General features: G+C 42.7%; 1 protein-coding gene across 2 annotated transcripts in view; it reads right to left on the bottom strand.

The window, feature by feature from the left end:
* Positions 1 to 217: 217 nt before the first annotated feature.
* The window catches only part of efna3a (ephrin-A3a), a 59,144-nt gene continuing 38,557 nt past the window's right edge, over positions 218 to 20,804 (bottom strand). Inside the window, exons 2-5 of one of the 2 annotated variants that reach the window (XM_056399881.1) lie at positions 10,749 to 11,050; positions 10,350 to 10,415; positions 8,659 to 8,736; positions 218 to 2,730 (exon numbers count right to left, since the gene is read on the bottom strand). In XM_056399881.1, coding sequence (XP_056255856.1) covers positions 2,612 to 2,730; positions 8,659 to 8,736; positions 10,350 to 10,415; positions 10,749 to 11,050 — 565 coding nt within the window. In that variant the 3' untranslated portion in view covers positions 218 to 2,611. The remainder of the gene's footprint in view (positions 2,731 to 8,658; positions 8,737 to 10,349; positions 10,416 to 10,748; positions 11,051 to 20,804) is intronic. The other variant, XM_056399882.1, reaches the window with a different exon arrangement.

A 20,804-nucleotide genomic window follows, 5' to 3' on the forward strand; every position in this document is an offset into this window, starting at 1 on the left:
TGTTTCTGCTCACAACCAACACATCTGAAAGTGAAGTGTGAGAGAGAGAGAGAGAGAGGGAGAGCATTGCTTTCAAGTAGTGCTCAAGAAAAATAAACAGAAGTGAGTGCAGGGCGAGTGAAGGTGAAGGAGTCACTGTTCAGATAAAGAAAGGGCAGACAGAGGAGGGAAGAAGAAACAGTAGTTTTGCATGCACTTATAAATAAACACACAAAAATAAATTTGCAAAAAGATTTTAATTGCCATTGTTTTTAATCATTCTTGGTTCAATTTACAGTTTTTTTTTTTAATTATTCATTCTTGTCAAAGGTAAACACATTTCTTGTGGTTGTCTTCAACACCAGTAAATGCTTTTCGTCCGCTCTTCCCAAACCCCGTTAACGTAAGCTAACATTACAGAAGAGCACATTCTCTCATACGCACTTGCATATTCAGATCCTACAAACGACTCCTTAACGGGTACGAAATTTCTAAACGCCACATACTCGAAAAGCGCGGACAAACACATTCTACATACATACGCACACAATACATGTGCACACATATGGTTGTTTTTTTTCTCCCCTTGCTCACTCACTCACTCACTCACTCACTCACTCACACACACGCACGCACACACACGCAGGCTCATACACGCTTGTGCACACGCACGCACATTCCATAACCGGCATGTATTATAAATATACATTACAATACAGACTCCTTCGTTTCGCAAGTGCAGCACTTGAGGAATGCTGCCCTTCCATCTACACGGGCTCCGTCTGTGCATTCACAGTTGGGTTATGACAAGCTCTTCAGCAACATAATCTGGTTAGCAGTGTCTGTTACATGAGAGTAGGGTTGCTGAGTGTGTGTCCCCACTGATTAGTCATAACCAATAACCCTCTCTTGTTGTCAGGCTGAATTACATCTGACTATTTATCTACACAAGCAAAACGCTGCAGTAAAAATTCCACTGTTTAAAAAAAAGAATAAAAAAACGGCACAGTAGCTTATTGAGCAAAGGCCTACAAATGCACACTAATAAATTAGGTAGATAAATAATATATTTTAATGTTAAAATAAATACATTTGAAAAGTAAATAAATTAAAAAAAGCACAACATTGTAATCTGATTAATGCCAGCCTACGTTTTCCTGTATTACAATATAAAAAAGTGAACTTCTCTTTATTTGCACATTCACACGTGGTTTTTTTGTTGTTGTTGTTTTTGTTGTTTTTTTTTGTTTGTTTCATTTTTAACAAAATGGCGGCAGCGTTACTTTGAGACTCAAAGCACAATTTCTCCTCAGGCACCTGCCGCTCTCTGGCGACTGTACGGGGTCGTTTTCATGGTGACCGTGACTGCTGTAATGGGCTTCAGCGCTGATTGGCTGGGAACCTCCGAAGTGGAAAAAGGACTAGCCGGGCTTGTCTGGGATTAAAAGGGAACTTGCTACTGAGAGAGGTTTTTAAGAATTGTAAATTAGTGGGATTCTGAATGACTCTGCTGATTGCTGCGAGGAGAAAGGTTTGACATCCGGAAAATCTACGCCAAGTGCTGAAGGTAAATGCATCGGAACAAAACACACATCTACCACATCTACCACGTCTAAGTGCCGTCAAATCACTAGTCCAGGGTCTGTATTTTTCTTGGGTTGTTACAGTGTGAAGGCAGGAAATGCAGACAAAGGACTAGTTCTCAGAGGGCACTCGCTATCTTCTAAGAAACGCAGGCTTTGCGTCTGTACCTATCACAAAGCCAGGGGTATTTTTGATGTCTGGAGAAAATGGATTGTTGAAAGGCCTGTGGATATCCTCACAAAGTCTTTCCCTTTTCTAAAGAAACACCTCAGGCTCTTATTACGAACAGTTCCCTCACTCCAGTGTGAAAACATTCCTCAATGTCCAGGACAGTGGCAGCAGTTCTCATCACCGACTGATTATATAAATATCCTGTATAGTCCAGGTAAGATCAGCACAGTTTCCAGAGTCCAGCTTGCTCTTTACTACATCAAAGCTGAGTTTAATCCATCAGCATACTTGGTCTGGGGTTCAAGGCCTAAAAATCCCCTGCAAAGTCCGCTCCTGTTACATTTGCCACCTTCTTCAAAAGCTTACCGTCACAAAAAACTTGCATTCATCAGCTTAAGACAGTGCAGCTTAAATTCCTCAGGTGATTTGATATCCATGCTACAATAAGAGTATGTAGTCTACATCCAACTCATTAAAGTCCACTTTCTCTCTCGCCTGTCAGCTGTCGGGCACGACAGCAATTCTGTTTTTCCGAATGTTGGTTGTGGTTGAAGTCTCCACGTTGTGGCACAACACACCTGCATGAAATGCTGTGGTATTCGTATGATAATTATGTCCAACAACACATGGAGTGTCAAAATACACCGGTGTAGATATGACAGCAAAAAGGCCTCTCCTTTTTTTTTTTAAGTCCAGTAAGTTAAATTCAAGGATTTTTTTTTTTTTCTGAGTTCAATCGTGGTTTTGTTGCACCTCTACTTGATTCTCTTCTGTGTTTCTGCCATCTCTTGCATCAAAAACTCGCAGTAGGTGGATACAAAGCCCTTTGGACAAGGCGGTCCAGCTATGCATGAAGTGTCACTCTCGGTGACAGTCGCTAGGACAAAAGCACGGCAGACACTAGCAGCATTGCCACGGTGAGAAGAAGGCGGTCACGTGATGGGCTGCTGCCACTGACGCTTTTCTCCAGTTTGGGAACTTCAGGGTTAAATTCATCTGGAGAGGAAAGCACAGAAAGAAGAAAATGAGAAAGTGAGAAAAGAGAAGCGTGTCAGTGTGAAAGAGCGAGAGAGACAGTGAGTGTGCCAGACAGAGGGAAACGAACCATTACTACATTATTAATTCATCAATCTAAAGGCAATGTGTGATGCATGCAAATTGTGCTTTAACATATGCAGAGAAAAAGACATGATGCAATTATCAACAAACCACCAATTATCATCAGCACTGCTACATATGGCCATTTCCCCCCGTGGGAAGGAAAATTAAAAACACTTTTGTTTCTGATCTGTTTTTTTTTTTTTTCATATATTCCTCTTTTCACACTAATGATGTTTTTATCCTGGAGGGATTTCAATCAAACCAAATTACTATGGCCTTGCCATTGATTAGACACAACAGAACATTAGCTGGAGGGGAAAGATGGAAAAAAGAGCTGGGAGAACTCATTCTGTAATATTCGGTAAAAAGTGGATTACACCGAGTCATTACGCTCTGCCTCCACATAATGTTTCCCATTATATCTAGAGGGTTATTATGTGCCAAAATAAACCAAAAGCAACCAAACGGAGCTGTGTTGCTTACAAATCTGTCACAGTTTTTCAGGACAACCTGGGTGAGCTGCATTGAGATGCGAGTAAAATCTGTTTTGTTTTGTTTTGTTTTTTTCTATCACGTAATCTAAGTGCAGAAAAAGGCTGTAATTTCTTGCTGACGACAGTCACATTAGCCCACATCAGAGATAAAAGAGAGATGGGATGGGTGATGGAAGAGTTTAAAGCTTTCAGATGTGGCATACTGATGTTACATAGTGTCTTTAGCAAATTATCTTGACTTAACATCTTAAAATGACACTGGAGAGAGGAAAAATACTTGTTTTGACACAAGAAAGGATATATCTACTTGACAAATTGTGCACTGACTAATCTTGTTTGTCTATAAAAAAAAAAATCCCATTACTTTTACTTTAATGTTGTCATTATAATGTCCATATGCACAAAAACTCTAGCTGACATATTGTCTTACATCAAAATAAGGAATGCTGTTTCACTTTGACGTTAAAGCCTTGTTTGGAGTTTGCTGAATATAATGGAGATTAATTGGCTACAAGTAAAAACAAGGAAGGCGATAAGAGATAAGTCATAGAAACATCAACCACATGACAGCTGATGTTTGGCGAATGTACGGAATCTTGTTTTTCCTCCGTCTCAGTCCGAACCATCCGGCTGCTCTGGTTTTGTCCTGGTCGTGTGTGACTCGAGCCAGCGTCACAGTCGCTCTTAGGAAACACAAGGCATCTGTCCTCGGCGATGACACACGACACTGACAGTCACACCAGGGTGCACAGGGACGAACTCAAACAGGAAACACTAAGTGAAGGCAGGAGGGAGAATATAGAGCAGCGCTGCCTCAGGTAGTGGTGACTTCACACCTTTTGTCTCATATTTTAAAATGTAAAAAATAGTCTGTGAGCAGAAGACTAGACATTGTCCCTACAGTGGTTTACCTTCCCTTTACATAAACAAGTCCATGTAACAACAACTCCATGTCCACACTTGTTTTGTGAACAGATTCTTCCAGACTTGTTTTTGGATGCAATGAGCTTTGACATTCACAAAGCTGCACAATATGCACCTCTTCAAAACCCTTGCTATTTAGGGAGGCCGCCCTTGGAAGATGAATGTGGGGGACGTCAGGCGCCTCGGGCCATAACAAGTTATCAAAGGTCCTCAGTATGACACCTACCATCACAGCGCAATTGTGGGATACAGCAATCAATTTCGGAGCACACAATCCGGTGCAGTCCTGTTTGTATGGGGTATAACAACAGACGAGCGTGCTAGGGTAGCTCTCCTGTCCACGGTGAAGTCGCCCCAGGCATTTACAGTGAGATAAGAAGCATCAGCACTAGACTGTCGATGAGAGGAAAAAGGTTGTCTGGTCTGATAAATCCTCATGCCAACTACGCCACAATGAGGGTAGACTCGCAGTGAGGCGATAGACCCATCATGTCTGGTTACAGCTCCGTAGGTCAGAGGGAGAGGTGTAATAGTGTGGAGGACATTCAACTGGCTTACACTTACACGCTTACACGCTTACACTATTAATACTTGTAGATCGACGCCTTAATGCCAGAACATACCTTTACATTCCAGCAGGTTCATGCAACCATGACCATCACGTACTACTGAGGGAATAAAGATAAGACAATGCTCTCAGTCACAGTGAAAGACTCGGTTTGAGGAACATTCAGGGGAAATCACAATTTACTGATATTGTTCCCATTACAAAACGGCACAGTAGCTTAGCTCAGTATCTGTAGACAGCGGCGTCCACTCATCAACCTCTGGCACTTTGCACAAAGCCCTGATGTCTTTGTGCTGTTAAGGTTAACCACTTACAGTGTTAGCTTTAACATTGGGAGGCTACTACCCCAGTTTTAGACGTCTGAATTACCGTCCACATCTCTGGTATGTCCAGCGATTCAAAAAGATCTGTTGTCACGCTCGACGATGGCTGTTTTCCACCAGATGCACAAAGAGTTGACCAATCACAACTTCATAGGCAGGATAAAGAATGAGGATGTCATTTTCCTTCATAGCTACCGGGCTACATCCATAAGAAATAACCAAAGAGCAATGACATCACATGTGGATGTGATCTGCTAATGTCTCTGATTGTGGTAAAAAAAAACAAACCCCCAGTGCTCCCAACAACTGCAGATTCTGTGCCAGTTGAAAGTGTCATCAGCAGAATGATACAACAAAGTGAAACAATTCAGTCTGATTAACGGGCTAGGAGGCTGCAAGTCCGCTGTGAAGTTGCTTCTACAAAGCGAGGCAGCTATTATCAGCGCCAAAGGCAGCCCAACATGTTTCGGAAACGGGGTTCCAGTGCTTCTGGTCACTGAATGTGTAGACTGCACAACGTGGATGAAGTCTTTTGCTTTGCTTGGCGCAACACAACTATCTTTTATGATTGATTTTGAGAAAATTTGCTCACACAATAACAACACATTCAGAACGGATGAATCAAGGACGCTAATGTCTATTGATGCATCTAAAAATGATGTGTTGTGTTTTCTTGTGCATAACCTAATTCATGTTTCAGGCTTCAGCCCTACACTGCTGCTGCAGACATTCAATATAGGAGGAAAGTGTTTAAGGGCAAGTATGTCACAGATGGAGAAATGCACAGTATATTAAGCTTTGCTGCAGGAAACTATAAAGTTATGATTAATTCAAGCAGGAAGCGGCAAGACTGATGCTGAATTCTTGTAGCACATTTGTTGGAACAGTCTCAGCATTGGCTATAAGATGCTTTATCATAACTAATCTCTGTTATTTATAATTCATGTTGAAAACAGCTACAAGCAGAACAGAGGTGGGCAGCAATGTGTTTTAGAAAACAAAAAACATAAGAAAAAATGGGAATCCATAAATACGGTTTATTACAACTTGGGTCTTGTTTCGTGGTTTATGTATGTTATATATGTTTATGGAATCACCGAATAATTGCTGAGATCCTGGAAACACTTTCTAATGGGGCAAGAAAGACAAGTGACGACTCAGATGTTCTGACAGGTTGTAAACAAGCCATTGATGGCCTGTTTCATAAAAGCGATTCACTGTGAAGAGCGTTTACATCACAGTGTAGGGTAATATCTTTATTGTTGCAAGTTTGGCTGGCCTGGGGATTTGTTTAAAACCTGTACGATCCTTTTACTGCTCATGTTTCTTGCCTTGTGTGACTGATCTCACCAGCAACGTTTCCATATCTAAGCAATTAACCAGGTGAGAGGAGTTGGATTATTACCTGTAGAAATGATGGGGGAAACTAAGAAACAAACAAAACTAAGAATTATCCTTAATACACCATGTTAAATAAGGTTGGTGTGACGTAGAGGCGAAGCTAATAATAAAGTAACGAAGACAACAGCAAGTCCAAACATGGGGAGAGAGAGGGAAAGCTTTGTTGATGCTAAGCCAGTCTGTGGGCTGGTCTGGTCCTGAGGGTGAGTCAAGAGAGTGGGTGTCCAGCGGTCAGCAGGGCCATCAGGGGTATAAGTTGTTTTTAAGTGTGTGTGTGTGTGTGTGTGTGTGTGTGTGTGTGTGTGTGTGTGTGTGTGTGTGTGTGCGTGAGTGCGCATAAATCTGTGTGTCCTGATTTTGTTATTCTCCAAATGTATTCAGCAAAATGCATCACTACGCTAGAGGCTATGATTTTTTATGATTCCCTGCCAATGTGTGTTTTTCTTCTTTTTTTTTTTTTATATTAAATTCTACGTAAGCTCGAGCCTGAGTTACTGCTGAGCAATTCGCCCACCACTGAGATTTTCTTTCTTCCTCTGCCCCTTCTCTCCGCAGCCCCCTTTCTCTGCCCCCTCTCCGGTTTTATCTCTTTTTCTGCCTGTTTCTCTCACTCTCTGCCTTATCTGTCCCTCTTTCTGTCAGGCTTTCTCCTGCTGCATTTCTCCTCCACTGCCTCCCTCCTGTCTTTTATCTCTCTGACTTTCTCTATCTCACTTTGTCTCTTGCTCTCCCTCTTCCCTCTGCCTCCGTCTCTCTCCCTCTGTTCCTCGCACTTTCATGCCTTCTCCTTCTCTCTCTGAAGGTGCTCGTTGCTGATGGCTCAAGAGCTCTTCTCAGCTCCGTCTCTGCTGGTCTCAGTTTCCATCTCAGACAGGTCACACTCTCTTAGCCCTCGCCACACACTGCCTACAGCTCCCAGGAACAAGCATACTAAATGATTCCCGGCAAGAGGCTTTTGTTTGAGATGGGGATGGAGAGAGAGAAAGAAAAATAGAGGGTTTATGTAACCACTCAGCTGTACAATTGACTCACTCGCTGACATGCTTTCTCCTTAGGTAAACATGGACCTTTCATTCCTTACGAGACCTCTGCTGACCTTGTGGATTTCATGCAGAGGAAAGAGGAAAGTTTTATGTTTGTGTGTGTGTGTGTGTGTGTGTGTGTGTGTGTGTGTGTGTCTGTGTGTGTGTGTGTCTGTGTGTGTGTGTGTGTGGTACACTGTGCCAAGCAAAGTTTTTTTTGTAGATTATTATTTTTAAAAACATTACGAGATAATTCTGGTTTGATACTGTCTCCATTGTTCTTATCTGGAATTTAAAAAAGACAACTCATCTGAAGTTAGTAGCTGAGATGTGGGAACATTGTGGAATTGTGAAATTGCTAATACAAACTGTTGTATAAACCCCCCCCCCCCCCGGTTAGCCAAACTTATTTACAAGAGAGAATCAAAGCAAACAGTAAGATTGTTGCCTTAACTGTGCGGTGATCACATTTCTCAGAGTTGGCAGACCATCATCTTGGTTCAACTACTTCACTGTGTGCAACTCAAGACAATCATTGTTGTGTCAGCTAACATGAGGCCAGGGGTAGCTGTGGTGCTAAATACTACGTTAGCATCCTGTCATTACTGAATTAATGTGACTGACAGAGGAAATGCAAAATTTTAGGACACTGAAAAATGAACTGTAAAACAAGGTCAGTATCAGGGCCAATACTGTTTTGGTGTAACTGTCAAAATAAGAGCCAAGTTGTAATACACTGGAATTATCTTTTAATGTTGCATGACTGATACGTATAGGGTATGTACATAAGAATGTAAGTGTATGTCAGTACTGCTGAATCACTAAACTTGCAGTGTTCATGGTCTTCCCCCTATTGCACAACTCTCAAGAGCAGCAAAAAAGGGTCTCATCACCCAGCTATGGCCTGTGGGTTTTCTTTTACCAGCCATAGAATAAAAAAAAAAAAACAACAACTAACAAATGGCTGTTTCCTTTCCACAATGATTGGTACACAAATCAAGCTTTGCAGCCACAGCCAAATATTGACCAGCATCTGGCGATTGGCCGCTGTTCATTTTCAGCAACACAGAAACAAACGTCGAGTCACTCACCAAGGTTGTGTATTTTTATGTTTGGCCTGACTGTGTAGTCAGGAGAAGTCTGACTGGAGTCATCATCTGCCTGGGAAACTGAGAAACACAACACATAAACACGCAAAGACAGAGGGGAAAAAAACAAAAAACAAAGAAGAGGGAGGAATAAAAAGCAGAGGAGAGAAAAGAGTGAGACAGAGATAAGGGAAGAAAACTAAAATGCACATTTTAGGCACCGTTAAATTGTGTACAGTTATAGCAGAAGACGGAGGAGTTAAGTGTGACCCTGCCACTGAGAAACCATGAAGAAATCCTGGGAATCCATCTGAAGACTGAAAGCATTTGGTAGCGGTGGACAGAAATCGTTATTACATTTACTCTTTGTCTAGACACAGAATTACATTCAGTCTGCATTGCTAAATTACCCATGAATGATGTGTGGGTTTGTTGATGTGCATGCGTATACATCTTTGTGTATTTTCTGCTTCTTTTTTTTTTTTAAATGAAATATGTGTGTGTGCGTTCGCCTGCGAGTCTGATGCATAGTTGGGAGGATTAAAAACCATTCGCAGAGAATTTACATAGAAGCTGGCGGCAATTCATCTGCCGCTCTTCACAGATGTGCAGCATGTGTCACGAATAGTCCCATCTCTTTCTTATCTTTAAGTCTTGTAAGGGTTAAGGTGGGAGACGTGCAGAGGGAATGAAAAAGGGTCTGGAGGCAGCTGAAATCAACAGTGTCTTTGATAGCAAGCTGTTAGAATGACCTTGCTGAGTAAAGGTTGCGGGTCGTATACTGGCTAAACGCACCCATGCACACATAGCCGTTCATGCACATGCACATAAAACACATTGAAAAAGATTTACAGCTGACATACTGCCATGTGCGGACCCACACACATGCTCAGACTCCTGCAGCTCGAACACACACAGCGATGCACCCAAACACACACAAAAACGAACGGAGGCGTGGTAGACACATCAATAGATTAGCCGTGACACTGGGATGGGGGGGCTGGGTGTTAAGGTGATGTGTACACAGGGGCTGACACTGGCCTAAGTGTGGGATGTATTAGTGCTGACAAGGTTAGAGGAGAGGGGGAGGCTTTCAGCACTGGGCTCCCTGATCAAAGGCCTGCAGGGGAGAGAGCGGGCTACCAGGGTAAAAATAACACACACTATACAGAGCAGCAGGCATCAGAGAGCCAGAGAGAGACAAGAAGAGATAGACAGTGAGGGAAAAGGAGGGGGAGATGGTCAAGAGGAAGAGAAGGATGAGAGTGACAGAGAGAGGAGGGCAGAAAGAGCTGCATCTTACAGCTGAATGAGTTTTTTTTTTCCTTTTACATCTTTCGTATGGCTTCACGCGAGCATGTCATTCAGAGATAGAGACAGATCATTACTGTAATAGCACCGAGACAGAGAATAACATTAAGCCATCACTCTCAAAGCGTTGCTTCGAGGGGGAACAAAATGCCATCATCAAACCCTCGCCAAGACAGCACGAGGCAGAAAAGCCTCTCCCTAAGACAAGACTGTCAGATCTTAGTTTATTCCCTCTGTCTGTTTCTCTCTACTTCTTTGTCTTTGTTTCTCTGTGTGTTTGTGTGCTTGGGAGATACAAAGAGATCGCAGGGGCAGACGAAGTGACACACAGAGAGAAGAAATTGTATTAAATGAGTGGGAGAGACAGAGTTATTAGGTCTCACCGGTGGAGCAGCAGACGTAGACCCTCAGTCTCAGGCAGCTGTGGCCATGGTGGTGGGTGGGCGTGGCTGAAACAGAGAGCAAACACACACACACACACACACACACACATACACACAACATGTAAACCTTGTGCCCTCTGCAGGCCACCCCACCCTCAACAATCAGCTGTGAAAACTGCAGCGAAGCAACTGAGCAACATCCTGTCCCCAGCTGAACCTCCAGAATCTATTAGAAAACACCCACACACTGCCAATACATGTGGGTGACGGCAGCTGAGAAGAGAAGCTCCTCATTATAATCTATAATCTCAGAACAAAATATTGAATGTGTAGAGCCCATGGGCTTCTTTTCTATCCATCAAAAGGGAGCCAGCGCTGGTGTTTACTAGCTTGACTTACAGATATAGTAGTACTCTTGGCCCACGTTGAACTCATAGCCCAGGGAGAAGGCGCTGTAGCGCTGGAACTTCTCAGAGAACTTGATGGGCGCGTGAGGCGCATGGGGCCGGTTGCACTCCCAGCGTTTGAAGCCCAGCTGGGGGTCGCAGGTGCGGTAGCCGCGGTAGTTGACCATGTAGAGGATGTACTGCTCGGCCACGACGCGTTCTAGCGTCCCTCGCTGGGTGGTGTTGTAGTGCGGGCAGTAGATGTCCAGGTAGTCATTGACGCTGACCTGCACCGTGTATCCCTCCCTCCGTAGCCTGGATAAAAAGACAGGTAGAGGAAGAGAGATAGAGAGGGGGAATTAAGAAAGAAGGAAAAACAAAAATGAAATGTGGCTGCAAATAGTGAACCAGTTTTTTACTTCAACTTTGTCATCAGCGTGAGGTTTGTTGGGCAACAAGACTACAGGAAATCACTTCTCCCAGCCAATAAATAGTCCCAGTCATAAAACAGAGACCTTTTAAACAAGCAGGATAGACTGTAACATTTGAGCTTTAAGTGGATTGTTGTACCTTTGGACAGAGCCAGGCTAGTTGTTTACCCTTCTTCTAGTCTTTATGCTAAGCTAAGCTAAGCTCCAGGCTCCGGCTTTATATTTAACTGACAGATATAAGACTGATATTAACCGTCTCATCTAACTCTTGAAAACAAAGTGTATATTCATATTTCCTAAAACACCAAGGTATTCCTTTAACCTCACAGTCAGCCCAAGGTGATGTATTCAAATTGCTTGTTTCTATAACAACCAACAGACAGAAACCCATGTATACTTACTTTACAATGATATAACAGACAGATTCAGCAAAGCCTCACATTTCAGAGCACAGAATCAGCAAATGTTTCAAATTTCCACTTCAAATATGACTATTAACAGATTATTAAAATTTATGCTAATTTTATGATCTGGCTTTTGAGCAATTGATTAAAAAAAATAATATCAGCACAAAAGGCAACACACAGGCAACACACCGAGGCCGAGAGTTATGGGCCTTTCCCTCAGCACATATGAACACCTTCTTTCCTTCAAGAGATAAAACTATTCTCCATCCTTCTCCCCCTCTGCATGTAAAAACACACATTCTCTCTCTAAATGCCTCGTGGCAGGTGCTGAGAACGGTGCTGAGAATGATAATCTGCACTCCTGTCTTCCCCCCTGAGTCCGCTACAGGCCGGGTCACTGAGGCGGAAGGAGATCCTGTCAGTGGCGATGTATGCTCTGGCCGCAGGGGAAGCGGCCTGCACACCAGTACATATGATGGACCATGCTCCCCTGGCAACCACCGCTGATGGACGAGCAAGCTGTTAGCAGGCAAGGAAGGCCATTCTAAGGTTGAGCATATGTGTGTGTATGTGTGTGTGTGTGTGTGTGTGTGTGTGTGTGTGTGTGTGTGTGTGTGTGATGTACATCATGGCACAGTAACCCTTTAAGACTCCTGACTGAACATCTGAGGTGATGATGTGGTATGATTTCGCATTCAGCTGCCCTGCTGTGATCTTCTCTGTTTATAATACTGAGTATACTTATTATGTAAATTACACAATCTGTAATTAGACAAAGTAGAAGTCATTAGAAGGGCTCCTGCAGGTGAGCTGATGAGATGGGAATTGTCCTTGGCTGCAGTGATGTGTAACCTGCGCAAACTACCTGTAATGACGTATTTGCACCAGTAGGTGGCGGTGTGGTGCTGTATTATGTTAAAACCTCCTCTCTTTCTCCTCTGCACTCATTTTTTTCCCCCCTCCTGGTTGTCTCCTCTTTCTTACACATTTTCTGTTACACATACAAAGGAGCACACACACTCACAACCACCCCTCACTGTGTGTACATTGTACCAGCACACACACACACAATCACACACAGACAGACACACACACACACACACACACACACACACACACACACACACACACACACACACAAAGCTGTGGACACGCTCACACAAACGTGCTCACACATGCATACGTTACTAGGTCAGGCCCCCAGAGAGATTATTATTCAATTACAAAATGAGGATCAGAAATGTCATAACACCTCTCTCCCTTTCTTTCTTTCTCTCTCTCTCTCTCTCCCTCTGCCCCGCCATCTTTATCACTGTTACCACTGCTCCTTATTCTGGATCCTGTCCTACTATCCCGTCCTTTTTCATCTCCACCTCTTCTCTTCGTTCACACACATGCTGAGGCGAGATGAATATCGGTTCTCTTAACCAGTGTTCTTTTTGGGCCATCAATCTTATCTGTGCTTTCTATCCCCGCTGCTCAGATGTGAGATGACAGACTTTTGTCTTGCAGTGTTGCGGTAAGAGACAACACAGCTATGCTTCAAAGGGACTATATTTAGAGAGGGGGGCTGGTGGTGGTAGGAAAGGGGACGAAGTTTGAGATGGGGGGAGAGAAAGAGAGAGAGAGAGAGAGAGAGAGGAGAGGTAGAGCTGGATAAAGAGGTACAATGGGCGTGGAATAGAGAGAATGGTTAAGGAGATGGAAGATGAAAGTGGGAGAAAGAGAGTGTGTTGAATATGAAAACACGCGATGGGGAGAATCCTGAATGCGAGTGGCATGAAGAAAGTGAGGGAGAGTGACGCAGTCAATGAGAAATAGGTGAAAGGACGGCAGCATGCAAGAAAGCAAGAGCCGGAGGAAGAGAGGGTGTGTGTGTGTGTGTGTGTCTGTATTTGTGGATGAAAGGCACTGGGTACTGCTGAGACAGTTCAGCAAATGCAGCTAACTCACCACCAATGCATTTGTTCATGTCGTTTGAAGATTCACTGGGTGGAGAGACAGAGAAATATGCAAACGTGTACATGAGAGGATACAGAAATTAGCAATAATAGTTTATTTGATGCAACAATTATAATTTTTAGATTCATCTATTGACATTTTGTCTATAAATGTCAGTAAATAGTGAAATACTATATGATGATAATGATCTCACAGAGCCGATGGTGACGTCTTCAAATTGCTTGTTGTGTCCAATCAACCTTCCAAAATAAAAGTGCATTCAATTTACGAGAAGCAAATCCTCACATTTGGGATGTATAGTATTTTTGCTTGGTATTTATCTTAAGTAATTACCAGTAATTGATTATGAAAAGTGTTGCTGATTCTTTCTCTGCTGTTGGAATATTTCAGCACTCGATGAACATGCGACCCCGTTATTTCGCTGTTTTGGTTATCACTTAGCCTAACTAGCTGCAGCTACGCAGCAGGAGTACCGTTTGTTCCAAACGTAACGTCAGCAGCAGAGGAAGCAGGAGAAGAAAGGAAGAGGAGGACGAAAAACGACTCTGTAGGAAGAAGAGAAGGTACGGTGGTGCAGAGGAGAAAAACAGGAGGAAAGGAGACTAAAAGGGTGGAGTGAGAAGAACAGGCTGCCTGGGTGAGAGGAGGCGGGGAGTCCCTCTAGGTGTATGCGGTTATATAAGCAGTCCACTTAGTGGCACAAGACAGAAAGGTTGCAGGGCAGAGAGGAATGAAGGGAGGAGAGGAGAAGAGAAACACAGGAAGGGGGTGAGAGGAGATTTAATAACTTACGGTAGAGGGGAGGAGGGGGATTGGTGAGAGAGGGAAATGCATTGAATGATGACAACAAAGAGAAAGGGAAAGAAAGCGAGGCAGAGGCCTAGACAGAGACATAGTGCTCCCTCTGGGATGAACATATATGTGGTAAAAGTGCATAAAAAAGACTGATGGCTCTCATTCTCTCGTTGTCTCTCTCTTCCTGAAGTCCGTTCCCTCTCTCCGACTTGCTTCCTCTCTGTCCGCCGCGCATTGTCTCTGTGGTGGTTTTGCTGTCTCATCATCATTTTCCTATGAGTGGGAGTGCGCAGCTAGTTAGTAAAGGCTGCACAAGCTGGTGAAGACTGCCAGGGGAGGCAGATAGCAGGGCTGAGAGAGAGAGGGAGGAGGGAGAGAGAGAGAGAGAGAGAGAGAAGAAGAAGAAGCGAGGAAGACTGAGACAAAGATAGCGGCACTGCACCTTTCACATCTGTGCTAAAAAAGAGTCTTTGGAGAATACTGCCGGTATCAATAAATAACAATGGTAAGTTAGCGCTACAGCTAAAGACACTTAAAAACATACAGTGGACAGAAACAGAGCATCTTATACAACCACAGAAAACCTACCGTTCCTATGAAATAATAAAACACCACCACAAAAGAACAAAAATGAAGAGAAGTAGAAAACCTCAGGAAATATTTTCCCCACTTTCCACATGAGTGATGTCAATCATTCTTTGTGTTTTGCTTCACAGATTTTAAAACTAAATCTAATTCATGTCCTCTGTATAATAAAACTCCAGTCTTTATATAATAATCTCAGTAGATTGCATCAAAGTGAAAGCAGAAGCAGGAGCACTCCTGACTTTCAAGGAAAATAAAACCACTGCAAAACTGTTTGTTTTATTTTTTTCATCCGACATGAATGGATATGAAACGTCTAAATCCACTGAGGTATTGTACACAGTCTAAAGTTGGTACTGTTTGTTCTGCTGTGGGTTCGCCCCACATCACTGCCACAGGCTCCAACTGTTTTCATGAATCCATTAAAAACAGCTGGAGGAGAAGTTGTTGCCTCTGACGAACACAGTCCAACATCGCAGTAGAAAAGATCAACTTTTGGATTAACTGTGGAAAATAAAATAAAAAATTTAAAAAAACACTTGTGGCTTTCAGCTTTTCATAGGTATTAGTGCTGATGGCTGTATTATCCTTTGCAAATGTCTACATCAGCAACTGTTGGAGGCTCGCTCTTATGGAATAACATCATATGGGCGCACTGGAAAATGAAAATGTTACTATTTTTTGCTTTATTTAACCAGATTTTACATCTGGATTCATTTTCATTCAAAGATATCCTCAGATTTTTATTCCCACCTGCCTCGGGAGCCAGTATATCTACGAAGCAATTATGAACAGAGCTGTGCTGCGTCAAAAATAACACCATGGAATCAACATGATTCAATTGAAAGAATCGACGTTTGCCTAAACGCTCTTGTCGCTGCACAGACTATCACACTGTCTGCACCACCAGTAAGTAATCTATATCTAATTAACAGTACAAGGTTGTTTTGTGGCGTCTGCATCGTTTGTCATTATTTTTTTACAAGATGGCTGCCATGAAGAATTAGTTGATTAAAGTTTTTATTAAAGTAATTATGCAAAATCTTGTACTGCCTGTGTAGCTCTACAGTGTTGCCACTTCTTTGTGTTTGTCACAGCTTCTCTCAGTCAAGATGAGGTCAGCGTGGCATCGTCATTGATGACCTTAAAAACACTCTCTCCGGGGTAATCAACATCAGGCTCATCAGGAGGATAAACTACCGATGCGCGAAATGGCATGACTTAAATGCCATTTACCAATCGTGTGTTTACCACCGACAAGACTCCTCCAATCGAGTCCCATGGCAGAGACGAGCTAAGCTCTGCTGTTTTTCTCTGTACCTCAGCACCAAAACTCATTAGTCGTGCACGCACACGCATGCGCCCACAAAAGACACCGACAACCATCAGACATGCATGTGAGTGTACACACACACACACACACACACACACACACACACACACACACACAAACACAATATCTCCTGTGAGTCGTCACTGATTGAGTTAACGTCGCAATTAACGGCCCAATTTACAATGTTTCGATCCAAAATGGGGGACTGAGGGAGGAACAAGTGCTGAGCCAGACTTTGGGAAGAGGCAGACACTGCAACTCTCCTCTGTTACTATTAGACCACTGGGAGTCATCCACTGGTTTCTTCTGTCCACTCTGGCCTCAGAGAAATTGAGGAACATTACCTTTTTGTATTTACCCATTTCTCTATGAGCCTCCCCACAGTTTATTCCCCAGTCTTCCACCTTTACTTCCGTCATTACCTCTGCCAAGGAGGTTACGTTTTCATCTGTGTCTGTTGGTTTGTTTGCTTGTTTGTCAGCAGGATTACACAAAAAGTACTGAACCAATTTGCACCAAACTTGGTGGAGGGATGGGGCCTGGGCCAGGGAAGATCCCTGGTGCTGAATAAGCATTGCAAGGTTTCGGAAATAGTCCGACATTTTCATCAATTTATCAGGAAATAACAAGTGGATCTTGATGTAAAAAATCAGACATATTTATGGTGTTGAGATCTATGAGTTTGTGCAGTTGGTGCACATTAAGATAATCATCTGGATCTGGTAGAAGGAAATGCTGAAACCGCATCACACACACAACTGTACTGTATTTTGAGACAAGTGAATCAGTTATGCTATCAGACTACTACTTCCTTTTTCCTTTTATTTTTTATTATAAGAGCTAAATAGACATATGTTTGGCCTTGGCACAGGTATCTTCGCTACTGAATGTCATCCCAGTTTGAAAAGCTCTGCTACATTTCTTTCCTTGCCTTTATTTAAGCTTTGCCATAACGTGTTTAACATTTACAAGACATCCACACCGAGGATCTGGCCTGTAAATCAACAGTGTACATCTGTTGACCCCTACATCACCTACATTATACACAGCTGCTGAAGTAATTACAAGGCTCGCTCAAGGACGTATTGGCAGCAATCACCTGCTCAAACCAATCACCTTAACAGCAGTTTATCAATACAAACCAATCACAGGTCAGCTTTTCTGTCCCACCCAGTGTGGACACAGCACATTTTCTGCTGTTTCCTACAGCTTCTGTTCAATGGACAATAAACCCGACTCCATCACATTTTAAAGTACAAAACTTGGATGTTTTCTAATGAACACTGATTGTCATGTGTTAAGATTGAATACAGAAAACTGAGTAGACACACCCCACTCTGCTGCAGAGAAATGCTGAAATGCCACTGCTTTCAAATCCATTAATCACGTCAGTAATTAATACATTTGGGTTGGTGTTGCCTGGTCATGACATTGACACCGCATGCCAACAACAGGCGCTGAGACAACTTCATAAGAGAAAGACTTAATGCTCAGTCGCTGCAGCTGCAGTTTGAACATGCAGACAGTTACAGGTTTCAGCATTAAAGTGATATTTTATTGATCTCCTACAAAGGAAATCTCTTTGCTTTCCCCTCGCAGTGGTAGGTAACACAGCAGCTTCGGCTAGACAGCAGCATCCAGCGGCTTGTGGGGTCCATTCTCGCCGACACAGGGGCTGAGAAATGGATCTTTCGGTTAAAGGATGGTCTCTCCTGCTCACTATTCCACCCTGCAGTTCAGCTGCTTGGTGTCTCTGTCTCCCCCAGCCTCGCTACTGAGCGTGCCTTTTGTAAAATGGTTGGGGGAGAGCTGGAAGGACCTGTTCAGAAATGTAAAGTGTTAGCCAACTTAACTGAGGCAAATGTACCTATAAAAGAGGGGTACAGTGTCACACACTAAGGTACACAGACTTTCTGGCAGCACCCCTGGATTTATAGCTGGTGGAGGAGATGATCCAGGGATGAGTCAGGAGCTTGGAGGAGCAGTTTACAGAGGAGAAAAAGAAAACATGTCTGGTGCTAGGGCTACTTGTCATTTAATTATTATTATTTTGTATTTAATTAATTGATTGATTGATTCACTGCCGGACCCAGTGGCCTAATGGATTCGAGTCCCACCTGGATTGATTCTCTAACATTCTAGACTTTATTTATGGCCCTCACTCACTTCTGATAGATGTCTGCTAATCCTATGCCAATGTTAACATTGAGAGATTACACAATTACTTAAAGTCCAACGGAGCACATTCAGATGGAAGTCCAAACCCAAATATATTCATATTCAACTTACAATGACACAGAACAGAGAAAAAACAGCAAATCCTCACTCTTGAGCAGGAAGCATCAAAGGTTTGGTATTTGTGTTGACGCCTTCATTTTCTTTGGTCCATTTATCAAAAAATTCTTTCACTACTGTGTGATACACAAAATTATATTCATTTATGTGTAACAGATTTGTCTTTCAGCCTTTTCTTGTGCATAGTTGTTCAAACCTCTTCAAGCCTTTAAAATTTATGAAACAAAACAACATCAGAAATAAAATAAAATCCTCCTTCGGTAGAACTGTTCACTACTCTTATACATATGCAATGTTGTAAACAGGGTCTCAGGTAGATATTGATCCAATTTAAGAAGTCATGAAGTCACTGGCTTAAGGATAAGGGCACTTGTTGTTTGCCTGGTGGCTCAGTGGACATGTTTATTTGAATTGTGACAGTGAGGGAAACAAAACTGATCCTGATCAACATAATAACACCATTTCCACAGCTCCAGCCTCTGATTAAATCACTTGCAAAGCATTATGGGTTGCTGCCAGCTCGTTCAGAGGAAATATGAACAGGCGTGAATTCCATTGATTAATCTATGTGGCTTAAGCTGCTCTTTATTTTCTAGACATCCTCAGAGGAAGTTTAAATATCAAACAGAAATATAGATGACACAGTTGAATATTAAACTTTGGCTGTCCTCCAACTAGACTCTTTGCATAAAATAAATATGAGAGGCCACTGGGCATCTTTTTTTTTATTTTATTACAGTGGGATCTTTCCAAGGACCACTTGGGAATGTTTTCTGGTTATAATTGGCCCCTGGGATTTGGGCTTTGCATTGGTGTGGCAACTCAGACTGGCAGCAATATGACTTACACTTTAGAGAGCACTCAAATCCAGCAATAAAACTCCCTCTTTTAAAGACTGAGGTTTCGTTTAATGCAACTGGGATTTTGAGTGGGCAAAATATCAGGCGATATCAGTCAATGTCGGTGCTGAAGTCACTGTGATGTCCAAAAATCTGCTCATACATAAAACGGTGAAATGGAAAAAGAAAATGGGAATCCATTCTCTCTTAATGGCAGCATATTGAAAACCCTCAGAGGTAACATGAGGCGACGTTAGACAGCGCTCAGGGCCAGCCTTAAAAAGTCATCCATCCTGCTGAGCTCCTGGTGTGATTATATCCTGCGACAAGCCGCGATAACAAGAGTCCATCTCTCTCAAGGTGAGGTTCTAATTGTACCTCACTATTAAAGGCTCGATCGCCCACATCTGCTCTCTCACTCTCTCCACAAGCCCACTTCTCATTTGCCATCTCACACCCAACCTCCTCTTGCCCCTCGTTCACCATTTCTCTGCTTTGCAGAACGTTGTCCTCAGATAATGAAAAGCACAGCTCATTCTCCTCCTCCCTTCATCCAGTGAAGCCCGTTCTCCCACAAAGGTCTCACATTCACACATGGACATAATGGACCAGCCCTGTGGAAAATAATTGCGTGTGTGAGTGTGTGCGTGTGTGTGTGAGTGTGAGAGAGAGAGAGTGTGCTTGTGCGTGTGCATGTGTGTGTGTGTGTGTGTGTGTGTGTGTGTGTGTGTAGGCTATGTGTTCAGGTAAGGATGCAGTATGGTCCAAACAAGATTGAATTTGACGTGTTCTCGGGTTGTTGGATGTGATGCTGGGTGCAAATCAGAAAGATCTGAAGTTTGTTTATATCTAATCATCTATTTTACCTTTACTTAACAAGGAAATCTCTTGAGATGCGTTAGCTCCACTACAAGAGAGACCTGACATAAACATACATAAAACATAAAATACTGTAAATGTTAGGGCTACATTAGGGAGGGAGATTGTGCCCACAATTCATACAGAAGGTAAAATCTAAAACAGGAAAAAGAAAATGAACTGAACTCAGTGAACTCAATGGGTGATGGTTTGTAACCTAAAAAATAGAGAGATTTCTCTTTTGTAGCAACATGAAGAATGTGGTGTTAAAGCACATAGCACAAAAACAGGAGTCCTGCTGACAAATAAAGGCAGAAATGTCGAAAAAAAAAAAGTCTTTGAAAAAACTAAAGCACACTGGCAAAGCAATAATTATTCACGAAATAATCAAATCCCTGCCATTTCTTTCAAAACAGAACAGACACATATTTTTTAACCCCACATTGTGGATTCTTTTTATTGTCTGTTTGCTTTTCTGCTAAACATCTGTTAGGTGCCTTCACCTAATGGAGCTCATGCCCATATGGTGCCTGCTGCAATACGGAAGCCCAAAACAGTTTTCAG

Source organism: Seriola aureovittata, chromosome 16 (genome assembly GCF_021018895.1).
Source record: "Seriola aureovittata isolate HTS-2021-v1 ecotype China chromosome 16, ASM2101889v1, whole genome shotgun sequence".
NCBI classification, from domain to species: domain Eukaryota; kingdom Metazoa; phylum Chordata; class Actinopteri; order Carangiformes; family Carangidae; genus Seriola; species Seriola aureovittata.